Source organism: Crinia signifera, chromosome 6, assembly GCF_055691185.1.
Source record: "Crinia signifera chromosome 6, ASM5569118v1, whole genome shotgun sequence".
Lineage (NCBI taxonomy): Eukaryota > Metazoa > Chordata > Amphibia > Anura > Myobatrachidae > Crinia > Crinia signifera.
The window spans coordinates 3,557,771-3,572,508 of record NC_139222.1 but is presented as its reverse complement, the minus strand read 5'-3'; the positions used below and the strand labels follow the sequence as shown (position 1 = coordinate 3,572,508).

Sequence of the window (14,738 nt, the reverse complement as noted above, 5' to 3'; positions counted from 1 at the left end):
CAAGCACTACAGGGTAGACGTCACAGCATCCCAAGATGCCAGCATGGGGCGCAAAATATTGAGCGCAGTCGTATGATAGTAATACGTACAATCTACAGACGGAGGTGGTGAAGTAACCGTATCCTTTCGTAATTATGTATGTCCCACCCAGTGAAGTAAAACTGCTTGGGTATACCCATATGTATGCTGCCATGGGGAGGTAGAGGAAAGTACAGATTAGTACCTGTTAATAGGCTTTTCTCTACTCCACCATGGCAGCCGTTTTTCCCGTCCCATTTAAGTATTTAAGTATTTAAGTATTATGTTATAAGGAGCTGTTTAATAAGACACAGAGCCCAAGGGAGGAGGTCCTTATATAGGGGCAGTGTCTGTTTTTTTGTGTTCCTTTCCAGATATCTACCCAAGAGGGCGTAACCCATATGTATGCTGCCATGGTGGAGTAGAGGAAAGCCTATTAACAGGTACTAATCTGTACTATGTCTGCACAGGGAGAATAGGCTACTTATACCACAGCAAAATCCAGGATCCAACGTGTCAACCTCTCCATAGCAGATTCTGGATTCAACACATTTACACTGCAGTGTCTACCCGGGATATTCCTGGGTTGTCACTATTCACAATGCACGCGGTGACTGCTGGGAATGGGACGTTATACAGTAACACCGGGGGATGTGACCGGAGAGGTGACTGCTGGGAATGGGACGTTATACAGTAACACCGGGGGGATGTGACTGGAGAGGTGACTGCTGGGAATGGGACGTTATACAGTAACACAGGGGGATGTGACCGGAGAGGTGACTGCTGGGAATGGGACGTTATACAGTAACACCGGGTGATGTGACCGGAGAGGTGACTGCTGGGAATGGGTCGTTATACAGTAACACCGGGGATGTGACCGGAGAGGTGACTGCTGGGAATAGGACGTTATACAGTAACTCCGGGGGATGTGACCGGAGAGGTGACTGCTGGGAATGGGACGTTATACAGTAACACCGGGGGATGTGACCGGAGAGGTGACTGCTGGGAATGGGACGTTATACGGTAACACCGGGGGATGTGACAGGAGAGGTGACTGCTGGGAATGGGACGTTATACAGTAACACCGGGGGATGTGACCGGAAAGGTGACTGCTGGGAATGGGCCGTTATACAGTAACACCGGGGGTTGTGACTGGAGGGGTGACTGCTGGGAATGGGCCGTTATACAGTAACACCGGGGGATGTGACCGGAGAGGTGACTGCTGGGAATGGGACGTTATGCAGTAACACCGGGGATGTGACCGGAGAGGTGACTGCTGGGAATGGGACGTTATGCAGTAACACCGGGGGATGTGACCAGAGAGGTGACTGCTGAGAATGGGACGTTATACAGTAACACCGGGGGATGTGACCGGAGAGGTGACTGCTGGGAATGGGACGTTATACAGTTACACCGGGGGATGTGACCGGAGAGGTGACTGCTGGGAATGGGACGTTATACAGTAACACCGGGGGATGTGACCGGAGAGGTGGCTGCTGGGAATGGGACGTTATACAGTAACACCGGGGATGTGACCTGAGAGGTGACTGCTGGGAATGGGACGTTATATAGTAGCACCGGGGGATGTGACCTGAGAGGTGACTGCTGGGAATGGGACGTTATATGGTAACACCGGGGGATGTGACAGGAGAGGTGACTGCTGGGAATGGGACGTTATACAGTAACACGGTGGGATGTGACCGGAGAGGTGACTGCTGGGATTGGGACGTTTTACAGTAATACTGGGGGATCTGTTTGGGTGATAATTGTGTGTGTCAGGTGCCTATAAGGTGTCAGGATGTCACTGTCTATCTTTCCATGCAGGAGGGGGAGTATATAGAGGAACACAGGGGTCTGTACAAGAACGTGATGATGGAGAATTACCGGCCCCTCACATCACTGGGTAAGAGGAGACATTTATTGTGCAGGGGAGGTCAGGTATGGGGGTCCCCTATATACACCCAGCATCTGATAATCACATATATACCATGTCCTCAGTCACTGCGTGTTTCCTACAGATGGGCCCAGTAACAGGAATACCCCAGAGTGACGTCCCCGTCCTCTGTATTCCCAGGATAATCACATATATACAATGTCCTCAGTCACTGTGTGTCTCCTACAGATGGGGCCAGTGACAGGAATACCCCAGACAAATGTCCCCGTCCTCTGTATTCCCAGGATAATCACATATATACCATGTCCTCAGTCACTGCGTGTCTCCTACAGATGGGCCCAGTAACAGGAATACCCCAGAGAGAGGTCCCCGTCCTCTGTATTCCCAGGATAATCACATATATACAATGTCCTCAGTCACTGCGTGTCTCCTACAGATGGGGCCAGTAACAGGAATACCCCAGAGAGATGTCCCCGTCCTCTGTATTCCCAGGATAATCACATATATACAATGTACTCAGTCACTGTGTCTCTCCTACAGATGGGCCAGTAACAGGAATACCCCAGAGAGATGTCCCCGTCCTCTGTATTCCCAGGATAATCACATATATACAATGTCCTCAGTCACTGTGTGTCTCCTACAGATGGGCCCAGTAACAGGAATACCCCAGAGAGATGTCCCCGTCCTCTGTATTCCCAGGATAATCACATATATACCATGTCCTCAGTCACTGCGTGTCTCCTACAGATGGGGCCAGTAACAGGAATACCCCAGAGAGATGTCCCCGTCCTCTGTATTCCCAGGATAATCACATATATACAATGTCCTCAGTCACTGTGTGTCTCCTACAGATGGGCCCAGTAACAGGAATACCCCAGAGAGATGTCCCCGTCCTCTGTATTCCCAGGATAATCACATATATACAATGTCCTTAGTCACTGCGTGTCTCCTACAGATGGGCCCAGTAACAGGAATACCCCAGAGAGATGTCCCCGTCCTCTGTATTCCCAGGATAATCACATATATACCATGTCCTCAGTCACTGCGTGTCTCCTACAGATGGGCCCAGTAACAGGAATACCCCAGAGAGATGTCCCCGTCCTCTGTATTCCCAGGATAATCACATATATACAATGTCCTTAGTCACTGCGTGTCTCCTACAGATGGGCCCAGTAACAGGAATACCCCAGAGAGATGTCCCCGTCCTCTGTATTCCCAGGATTGTACAGAGGAGAATCACAGGACCCCACAGGAGGATCAGGTATGTGGGATTTAGGGTCTCCCAAATATACCAAAGTGACTGTCACTATATGATCTGTACAGAAGCTGTGTGTTTTATAGCATCTTGTACTATATTTAGGAAGATGATCAGACTAACATGAAGGCAGAAGATACAGAGGGAGGAGAAGAGACGTATGTGACTGATATGAAGGTAGAAGATACAGAGGGAGAAGAAGAGACGTATGTGACTGATATGAAGGCAGAAGATACAGAGGGAAGCGAAGAGACGTATGTGACTGATATGAAGGCAGAAGATACAGAGGGAGAAGAAGAGACGTATGTGACTGATATGAAGGCAGAAGATACAGAGGGAGAAGAAGAGACATATGTGACTGATATGAAGGCAGAAGATACAGAGGGAGAAGAAGACACGTATGTGACTGATATGAAAGCAGAAGATACAGAGGGAGAAGAAGAGACGTATGTGACTGATATGAAAGCAGAAGATACAGAGGGAGAAGAGGAGACGTATGTGAGGGGTGATCAGCAGTGTAAGGAGGAGGAAATCCCTACAGATATCAGCACAGGTAAGTAATAAACACCTAATCCATAAACATTCTCCTTTCTCAGTCACTACAGCAATCTCTTGTTCTACACTCTCCTCTGTTAGTCCAGTGGGGGAGTCAAGAGCCATTAGCCTGTAAGAGATTCCTTCGGAAAGTGGTACCACCTACCCAAAAATCAAGTGTATTTCTTGGGGCTTCTCCAGCCTACCTTCTGTTAGTAACTTTGAGGCTCAGTGAAAACAGGGAAAATGTAACCTAAAGTTTTTGCCATGTAAAGCAGAGAGTATCACAGTGACCGCCGTGTAATGCAGAGTATCACAGTGACCGCCGTGTAATGCAGAGTATCACAGTGACCGCCGTGTAATGCAGAGTATCACAGTGACCGCCATGTAAAGCAGAGAACATCACAGTGACCGCCGTGTAAAGCAGAGAGTATCACAGTGACCGCCATGTAAAGCAGAGAGCATCACAGTGACCACCATGTAAAGCAGATAGTATCACAGTCTGTATATATTTAAGTCCAAAGTGGACGCAGGTGATTAAAGGATGACACACAATATAAAACATAAAAGGATGCGATACAGCTTATGCACAGAAGAAACAGTATTACAAAAAGTATGCAAATGCAGGCACAGCTAACACATAAAACTAGCACATATAAGGAATATCAATTACCGTCAAGAGGAAGCAGATACCACGACCGGATAAGAATCCCCAAGCTCTTGGGATATGCGTTCTGGCTAGATCACATATAATAATGAGCTCAGGGATCCCGGGCTTAGGCCTTTAAAGCAAAGGGGTGTGGGGTCAGACTGTATGATCATTGGGTAAAGGAAAGGGGCTTGGGCAACTCTTCATTGGCTCTCAGCTTCACAGGGTCGTCTTCCTGTTCATGGGAATCTTGCCAGAGCATGCTTGTTTCCTTTGTTCTTGGACTGAGGCGAAACTGGGAACTGATGTGAGCTGGAATTATACAGTAGTAATTGTTTCTTATGCACACTGATTCGTTATATAACACAGACTCGGTATCTGTAAGGTCATATATAGTGATTGTTTCACTATACTGACCTTTGCGACTGTTGACGGTAATTGTAACAGGTTAAATCAAAGCAACATTGTGTTTCTCGCAAACAAAGAAAGACAAAAGGGAACATTTCTTTAAGAATTAACCATTAATGTTTCACGTCCGACCTTGGTAGTTACGTTTAAGCTAATAAGACGCAAATGGCGTACTGGAATTGCGCAGAGGGCGTTAGTAATACCTTAATGGCGTAGAGCTGCAATTTTGACTTCCACAACAGTGACCGCCGTGTAATGCAGAGTATCACAGTGACCGCCGTGTAATGCAGAGTATCACAGTGACCGCCGTGTAATGCAAAGAGCATCACTGTGACCGCCGTGTAATGCAGAGTATCACAGTGACCGCCGTGTAATGCAAAGAGCATCACAGTGACCGCCGTGTAATGCAGAGTATCACCGTGACCGCCGTGTAATGCAAAGAGCATCACAGTGACCGCCGTGTAATGCAGAGTATCACAGTGACCGCCGTGTAATGCAGAGTGCATCACAGTGACCACCGTGTAATGCAGAGTGCATCACAGTGACCGCCGTGTAATGCAGAGTGCATCACAGTGACCGCCGTGTAATGCAGAGTGCATCACAGTGACCGCCGTGTAATGCAGAGTGCATCACAGTGACCGCCGTGTAATGCAGAGAACATCACAGTGACCGCCGTGTAATGCAGAGAACATCACAGTGAATGCTGTGTAATGCAGAGAACATCCCAGTGACCGCCATGCAATGCAGAGAGCATCCCAGTGACCGCCGTGTAATGCAGAGTATCACAGTGACCGCCGTGTAATGCAGAGAACATCACAGTGACCGCCATGTAATGCAGAGTATCACAGTGACCGCCGTGTAATGCAGAGAACATCACAGTGACCGCCATGCAATGCAGAGAGCATCACAGTGACCGCCATGTAATGCAGAGTATCACAGTGACCGCCATGTAATGCAGAGAACATCACAGTGACCGCCATGTAATGCAGAGAACATCACAGTGACCGCCATGTAATGCAGAGTACCACAATGACCGCCATGTAATGCAGAGTATCACAGTGACCGCCGTGCAATGCAGAGAGCATCACAGTGACCGCTGTGTAATGCAGAGAACATCACAGTGACCGCTGTGTAATGCAGAGTATCACAGTGACCGCTGTGTAATGCAGAGTATCACAGTGACTGCCATATAATGCAGAGTATCACCTTGACCGCCGTGTAATGCAGAGTATCTCAGTGACCGGCGTGTAATGCAGAGAACATCACAGTGACTGCCATGTAATGCAAAGTATCACAGTGATCGCCATGTAATGCAGAGTATCACAGTGACCGCCATGTACTGACCACCATGTAATGCAGAGTATCACAGTGACCGCCATGTAATGCAGAGTATCACAGTGACCGCCATGTAATGCAGAGTATCACAGTGACCGCCATGTAATGCAGAGAGTATCACAGTGACTGCCATGTAATGCAGAGTATCACAGTGTCCGCCATGTAATGCAGAGTATCACAGTGACCGCCATGTAATGCAGAGTATCACAGTGACCGCCATGTAATACAGAGTATCACAGTGACCGCCATGTAATGCAGAGAGTATCACAGTGACCGCCGTGTAATGCAGAGAACATCACAGTGACCGCCGTGTAATGCAGAGTATCACAGTGACCGCCATGTAATGCAGAGTATCACAGTGACCGCCGTGTAATGCAGAGTATCACAGTGACCGCCGTGTAATGCAGAGTATCACAGTGCCCGCCGTGCAATGCAGAGAGTATCAGAGTGACCGCCATGTAATGCAGAGAGTATCACAGTGCCCGCTGTGCAATGCAGAGAGTATAACAGTGACCGCCATGTGTAATGCAGAGTATCACAGTGACCGCCGTGTAATGCAGAGAGTATCACAGTGACCGCCGTGTAATGCAGAGAGTATAACAGTGACCGCCATGTGTAAATAAGTAGAAATGATTTGTTTTGCCCTAACAAGTTTGCCCCTGGGCCTGTAGGCACCAGAACAGTAGAGATTGGTCACTATTCCTGAATTGTGTGGTTTCTGTCGCGTCGTGAATAATGTCTAGTGATCACATGGATTATCGGACAATACTTACTAATGGGCACATATAAGACTGTCCTTGAAAAGTGACCACTCCAGTCCGACTTGTCCTTAGCAAGACCACCTACTCCTTAGCCATCATGAGATAAAACCACTGCGCCTCTTGCACTGACTAATAGAATTAAATTGTTATTTCCAGCAGGTGGATTCCCAGGCTGGGACCCTTCGGAGGCGCGCATCGTTTTGTGTACAGATTTTAAAAGCGAAGATGACATCACAGAAGAACTAATCAGTGTGCCCTCTAATAATGAGAAATGTTTTCCTGTTAAATGGGTCATTACAGGGCACAGTACACTTGATCCAGATGATACGGTCTTGTCATGTTCAGAATGTGGTAAATGTTTGGAGTCCGTTATATGTGGGAAATGTTGTACAAACCAATTACATCAAAGTCCCTCCGGTGAGAAACCATTTCCATGCTCTGAGTGTGGGAAATATTTTACACAGAAATCACATCTGGTAACACATGAAAGATGTCACACAAGTGAGAAACCTTTCCCATGCTCTGAGTGCGGAAAATGTTTTACGCAGGAATCACATCTTGTTAGACATCAAAGAAGTCACACAGGGGAGAAGCCATTTCCGTGTTCGGAGTGCGGGAAATGTTTTACACAAAAATCCCATCTTCAGAGACATCAGAGTCATCACACAGGTGAGAAGCCTTTCGTGTGCTCTGAGTGCGGGAAATGTTTTAATCGCAAATCACTTCTTCTTGAACATGAAATGCGTCACACAGGTAAGACACCATTCCGGTGTTCTGAGTGCGGGAAATGTTTTACAAGAAAAGCACATCTTGTTACACATCAGAGACGTCACATCCATGAGAAACCATTTCCATGCTCTGAGTGTGGTGAATGTTTTACACAGTTCTATCAGCTTATTAAACATCAGAGAAGTCACACAGGTGAGATTCTGTTTCCATGCTCTGAGTGTGGGAAATGTTTTAAAAAGAAAAGTCTAATTAGGCATCAAAGAAGTCACACAGCGGAGAAACCATTTCAATGTTTTGAGTGTGGAAAATGTTTTAAACGCAGAGATGGTCTTGCTGACCATCAAAAAACACACACAGGTGAGAAACCATTTCCATGTTCTGAGTGCGGGAAATGTTTTACACAGAAATCCCATCTTGTAGAACATCAGCGACGTCACACTGGTGAGAGGCCATTTCCATGCTCTGAGTGTGGGAAATGTTTTACAAAAAAAGCATATCTTGTTACACATCTCAGAAGTCACACACAACAGAAATCATTTCCATGTTCTGAGTGTGGGAAATGCTGTACAAACAAGTCACATCTGGTTAGACATAAGAAAACTCACACAGGCGAGGGGCCATTTCCATGCTCGGAGTGTGGGAAATGTTTTACAAAGAAATCAAACCTTGTTGACCATCAGAGAATCCACACAGGTGAGAAGCCGTTTGCATGCTCAGAATGTGGGAAATGTTTTAGAAAGAAATCGAATCTTCTTAAACATCAGAGAAGTCACACAGGTGAAAAGCCATTTTCATGTCCTGAGTGTGGGAAATGTTTTACACAGAAATCACATCTCGTGGAACATCGGAGAAGTCACACAGGGGAGAAGCCATTTCCCTGTGCTGAGTGTGGGAAATGTTTTACACAGAAGTCCAGTCTTATTAAACATCAGAGACGTCACACAGACAAGAAGCCTTTTCCATGTTCTCTGTGTGGGAAATGTTTTACACGTAAATCAGATTTTGTTAAACATCAGACAACACATAGAGGAGAACATTCTGAAGTTCAGTCTGCCGTACATTCTGGAACTTCAGCTCCAAGTCCGACCCACGAGATCTGATTGGGACTTTATGCCTGAATCAGACCTGATTGCATGGCCACAAACTCGTACAGGCGTGGATATGCTATGCCAGAACCATTTTAAAAGCGGTAAAGTCCAGCACAACCTGCAAGTTGCAGCCTATTAAATTTCACCCTTCACGCCCAAAAAAAGACGTCTACTCCAGCTTGCCGGTCTTAGAAGTTGACATAAGCTATGCTACAAGTGGCCTGGAACTAGCATTGTACCTGCAATTTCCAACTGTTGTTCACTGACACAATGACTGGGTACCAGTATCTAATGGTTTTAATTAGCGGCGGCCATTTTGTACCATGACAATGCGTCTTATCCATCCAATAGGATTCCGTGATATCCCTGAAGTGCTTTGTGGCAAAATGGCTGCCTTTTGCTGAGTGACGGTGACATTTGTGCCTTCATTGAGGTGACGTTGAATATATGTTGAACATCTGAATTTGACGCTTACAGTATTTTGCTGGACTAAGCGTTTAGTGTGTATTGTGCGCAATGACGAGTGGAATGAGTTTTATGCTAAGTTTGATTTGATACTATTTATTCTTTATATATTGAATAAGAACATTTCAATATTACAGTGTATATATGGACAAGACACGCAATGTTATCGTCTGTACACCAATAAATTAATATAATCTATCACTGACACCCAGGTTGTCTGCTGGACATTTTTAAGATGTTTTAAAAGGTAAAAGAAATTGAAAGCAAGGTGATCGAAATGTCTCATTGGAGTTTTATATTGGTACAAGTGACGATGGGGGGGGGGGGGGGTGTGTGGAGAGGATCCCCATGTGCCTGTGGGTAAGTAGTATAAATCAAGCATGGGGGCATGGCTCACAAGATGATAGAGCGCATCTGATATTGGAGGCTGATTCCTCTCTACTCCGCTAAACCGCCCAACATTTCCATTACAGCTAAGCTGGTCTCCACCATTGATATATAAAAATCGATGAGCCAATCCTCAATGGAAAATGGCGTGGTTGACTTGCGTTTGTTAACCAACTTGAGTCAACCAACTTCATGAAGAACCTCAAAAGGGACTTATATAGGGAAGGGAGGATCAGGCGAAGATATAGTAGCAGAGTAGGAGGAGAGGCACTAGTAGATTAGGAGGGTCAGGAGAAAAGGCAGTAGAGTAGGAGGATCAGGAGAAGAGGCGGTAAGGTAGGAGGATCAGGAGAAGAGGCGGTAAGGTAGGAGGATCAGGAGAAGATGCAGTAGTAGAGTAGGAGGATCAGGATAGTAGAGTAGGAGGATCAGGAGAAGAGGCAGTAAGGTAGGAGGATCAGGAGAAGATGCAGTAGTAGAGTAAGAGGGTCAGGAGGCAAGGCAGTAGTGTAGGAGCATCAGTAGTAGAGTAGGAGGTTTAGGAGAAGGGGCGGTATATTAGGAGGATCAGGAGTAGCATATGAGCATCAGTACTAGAGTAGGAGGTTCAGGAGAAGAGGCAGTAGAGGAGGAGGATCAGGAGTAGGAGCATCAGTACTAGAGTAGGAGGTTCAGGAGGAGAGGCAGTAGAGTAGGTGGTTCCGGAGGAGAGGCAGTAGAGTAGGAGGATCAGGAGGAGAGGCAATAGAGTAGGAGGGTCAGGGGAAGAGGCAGTAGAGGAGGAGGATTAGGAGTAGAGTAGGAGCATCAGTACTAGAGTAGGAGGATCAGGAGAAGAGGCGGTAAGGTAGGAGGGTCAGGAGGAGAGGCAGTAGAGTTGGTGGTTCTGGAGGAGAGGCAGTAGAGTAGGAGGATCAGGAGGAGAGACAATAGCGTAGGAGGGTCAGGAGGAGAGTAGGAGGATCAGGAGAAGATGCAGTAGTAGAGAAGGAGGATCAGGGGTAGAGTAAGAGGTCAGGAGGCAAGGCAGTAGTGTAGGAGCATCAGTAGTAGAGTAGTAGGTTCAGGAGAAGAGGCAGTAGATTAGGAGGATCAGGAGAAGAGGCAATAGAGGAGGAGGATCAGGAGTAGAGTTGGAGCATCAGTACTAGAGTAGGAGGTTCAGGAGGAGAGGCATTAGAGTAGGAGGTTCAGGAGGAGAGGCATTAGAGTAGGAGGTTCAGGAGGAGAGGCATTAGAGTAGGTGGTTCAGGAGGAGAGGCATTAGAGTAGGTGGTTCAGGAGGAGAGGCAGTAGAGTAGGTGGTTCCGGAGGAGAGGCAGTAGAGTAGGAGGATCAGGAGGAGAGGCAATAGAGTAGGAGGGTCAGGAGGAGAGTAGGAGGATCAGGAGAAGATGCAGTAGTAGAGAAGGAGGATTAGGAGTAGAGTAAGAGGGTCAGGAAGCAAGGCAGTAGTGTAGGAGCATCAGTAGTAGAGTAGGAGGTTCAGGGTAAGAGGCAGTAGGGTAGGAGGTTCAGGAGGAGAGGCAGTAGAGTAGGAGGATCAGGAGAAGAGGCAGTAGAGGAGGAGGATCAGGAGTAGAGTAGGAGCATCAGTACTAGAGTAGGAGGTTCAGGAGACGAGGCAGTAGAGTAGGAGGTTCAGGAGGAGAGGCAGTAGAGTAGGAGGTTCCGGAGGAGAGGCAGTAGAGTTGGAGGATCAGGAGAAGATGCAGTAGTAGAGTAGGAGGATCAGGAGGCAAGGCAGTAGTGTAGGAGCATCAGTAGTAGAGTAGGAGGTTCAGGGGAAGAGGCGGTAGAGTAGAAGGATCAGGAGAAGAGGCAGTAGAGGAGGAGGATCAGGAGTAGAGTAGGAGCATCAGTACTAGAGTAGGAGGTTCAGGAGGAGAGGCAGTAGAGTAGGAGGTTCAGGAGGAGAGGCAGTAGAGTAGGAGGATAAGGAGAAGAGGCAGTAGAGGAGGAGGATCAGGAGTAGAGTAGGAGCATTAGTACTAGAGTAGGAGGTTCGGGAGGAGAGGCAGTAGAGTAGGAGGTTCAGGAGGAGAGGCAGTAGAGTAGGAGGTTCTAGAGGATAGGCAGTAGAGTTGGAGGATCAGGAGAAGATGCAGTAGTAGAGTAGGAGGATCAGGAGGCAAGGCAGTAGTGTAGGAGCATCAGTAGTAGAGTAGGAGGTTCAGGGGAAGAGGCGGAAGAGTAGAAGGATCAGGAGAAGAGGCAGTAGAGGAGGAGGATCAGGAGTAGAGTAGGAGCATCAGTACTAGAGTAGGAGGATCAGGAGAAGAGGCGGTAAGGTAGGAGGGTCAGGAGGAGAGGCAGTAGAGTAGGTGGTTCCGGAGGAGAGGCAGTAGAGTAGGAGGATCAGGAGGAGAGACAATAGCGTAGGAGGGTCAGGAGGAGAGTAGGAGGATCAGGAGAAGATGCAGTAGTAGAGAAGGAGGATCAGGGGTAGAGTAAGAGGGTCAGGAGGCATGGCAGTAGTGTAGGAGCATCAGTAGTAGAGTAGTAGGTTCAGGAGAAGAGGCAGTAGATTAGGAGGATCAGGAGAAGAGGCAATAGAGGAGGAGGATCAGGAGTAGAGTAGGAGCATCAGTACTAGAGTAAAAGGTTCAGGAGGAGAGGCATTAGAGTAGGTGGTTCAGGAGGAGAGGCAGTAGAGTAGGTGGTTCAGGAGGAGAGGCAGTAGAGTAGGAGGTTCAGGAGGAGAGGCAGTAGAGTAGGTGGTTCCGGAGGAGAGGCAGTAGAGTAGGAGGATCAGGAGGAGAGGCAATAGAGTAGGAGGGTCAGGAGGAGAGTAGGAGGATCAGGAGAAGATCCAGTAGTAGAGAAGGAGGATCAGGAGTAGAGTAAGAGGGTCAGGAGGCAAGGCAGTAGTGTAGGAGCATCAGTAGTAGAGTAGGAGGTTCAGGGTAAGAGGCAGTAGGGTAGAAGGTTCAGGAGGAGAGGCAGTAGAGTAGGAGGATCAGGAGAAGAGGCAGTAGAGGAGGAGGATCAGGAGTAGAGTAGGAGCATCAGTACTAGAGTAGGAGGTTCGGGAGGAGAGGCAGTAGAGTAGGAGGTTCAGGAGGAGAGGCAGTAGAGTAGGAGGTTCAGGAGGAGAGGCAGTAGAGTAGGAGGTTCAGGAGGAGAGGCAGTAGAGTAGGAGGTTCCGGAGGAGAGGCAGTAGAGTAGGAGGTTCCGGAGGAGAGGCAGTAGAATAGGAGGTTCCGGAGGAGAGGCAGTAGAGTTGGAGGATCAGGAGAAGATGCAGTAGTAGAGTAGGAGGATCAGGAGGCAAGGCAGTAGTGTAGGAGCATCAGTAGTAGAGAAGAGGTTCAGGGGAAGAGGCGGTAGAGTAGAAGGATCAGGAGAAGAGGCAGTAGAGGAGGAGGATCAGGAGTAGAGTAGGAGCATCAGTACTAGAGTAGGAGGTTCAGGAGGAGAGGCAGTAGAGTAGGAGGTTCAGGAGGAGAGGCAGTAGAGTAGGAGGATCAGGAGAAGAGGCAGTAGAGGAGGAGGATCAGGAGTAGAGTAGGAGCATCAGTACTAGAGTAGGAGGTTCGGGAGGAGAGGCAGTAGAGTAGGAGGTTCAGGAGGAGAGGCAGCAGAGTAGGAGGTTCAGGAGGAGAGGCAGTAGAGTAGGAGGTTCCGGAGGAGAGGCAGTAGAGTTGGAGGATCAGTAGAAGATGCAGTAGTAGAGTAGGAGGATCAGGAGGCAAGGCAGTAGTGTAGGAGCATCAGTAGTAGAGTAGGAGGTTCAGGGGAAGAGGCAGTAGAGTAGAAGGATCAGGAGAAGAGGCAGTAGAGGAGGAGGATCAGGAGTAGAGTAGGAGCATCAGTACTAGAGTAGGATGTTCAGGAGGAGAGGCAGTAGAGTAGGAGGATCAGTAGAGTAGGAGGATCAGGAGAAGAGGCAGTAGAGGAGGAGGATCAGGAGTAGAGTAGGAACATCAGTACTAGAGTAGGAGGTTCAGGAGGAGAGGCAGTAGAGTAGGTGGTTCCGGAGGAGAGGCAGTAGCGTAGTAGGATCAGGAGAAGAGGCAATAGAGTAGGAGGGTCAGGAGAAGATGCAGTAGTAGTGTAAGAGGGTCAGGAGGCAAGGCAGTAGAGTAGGAGGATCAGTAGTAGAGTAGGAGGTTCAGGAGAAGAGGCGGTAGAGTAGGAGGATCAGGAGAAGAGGCAATAGAGGAGGAGGAGTAGAGTAGGAGCATCAGTACTAGAGTAGGAGGTTCAGGAGGACTGGCAGTAGAGTAGGAGGATCAGGAGAAGAGGCAGTAGAGGAGGAGGATCAGGAGAAGAGGCAGTAGAGGAGGAGGATCAGGAGTAGAGTAGGAGCATCAGTATTAGAGTAGGTGGTTCCGGAGGAGAGGCAGTAGAATAGTAGGATCAGGAGTAGAGTTGGAGGGTCAGGAGGCGAGGCAGTAGAGTAGGAGGATCAGGAGAAGAGGCAGTAGTAGAGTAGGAGGATCAGGAGGCGAGGCAGTAGAGTAGGAGGATCAGGAGGAGAGGCAGTAGAGTAGGAGGATCAGGAGAAGATGCAGTAGAGTAGGAGGATCAGGAGGTGAGGCAGTAGAGTAGGAGGATCAGGAGGTGAGGCAGTAGAGTAGGAGCATCTGGAGGCCAGGCAGTAGAGTAGGAGGATCAGGAGGAGAGTAGGAGGATCAGGAGAAGAGGCAGTAGTAGAGTAGGACGGTCAGGAGGAGAGGCAGTAGAGTAGGAGGATCGGGAGAAGAGGCAGTAGTAGAGTAGGAGGTGAGGCAGTAGAGTAGGAGGATCAGGAGAAGATGCAGTACAGTAGGAGGATCAGGAGAAGATGCAGTAGAGTAGGAGGATCAGGAGGTGAGGCAGTAGAGTAGGAGGATCAGGAGATGAGGCAGTAGAGTAGAAGGATCAGGAGGTGAGGCAGTAGAGTAGGAGAAGAAGCAGTAGTAGAGTAGGACGGTCAGGAGGAGAGGCAGTAGAGTAGGAGGATCAGGAGGTGAGGCAGTAGAGTAGAAGAGGCAGTAGTAGAGTAGGACGGTCAGGAGGAGAGTCAGAAGAGTGGTAGGATCAGGAAAAGAGGCAGTAGTAGAGTAGGAGGTGAGGCAGTAGAGCAGGAGGATCAGGAGGAGATTAGGATGATCAGGAAGTGAGGCAGTAGAGTAGGAGGATCAGGAGTAGAGGCAGTAGAGTAGGAGGATCAGGAGGAGAGGCAGTAGGAGGGTCAGGAGGAGAGGCAATAGAGTAGGAGGGCCAGGAG

General features: G+C 48.4%; 1 protein-coding gene across 1 annotated transcript in view; it reads left to right on the top strand.

Annotated features, from left to right (window-relative positions):
- The window catches only part of LOC146009853 (uncharacterized), a 145,303-nt gene that overhangs the window by 79,661 nt on the left and 50,904 nt on the right, over positions 1-14,738 (top strand). The window contains exons 2-4 of the mRNA XM_083150394.1: positions 3,076-3,173; positions 3,273-3,720; positions 7,011-8,519. Of these exons, the coding sequence (XP_083006520.1) occupies positions 3,076-3,173; positions 3,273-3,720; positions 7,011-8,519 (2,055 nt within the window). The remainder of the gene's footprint in view (positions 1-3,075; positions 3,174-3,272; positions 3,721-7,010; positions 8,520-14,738) is intronic.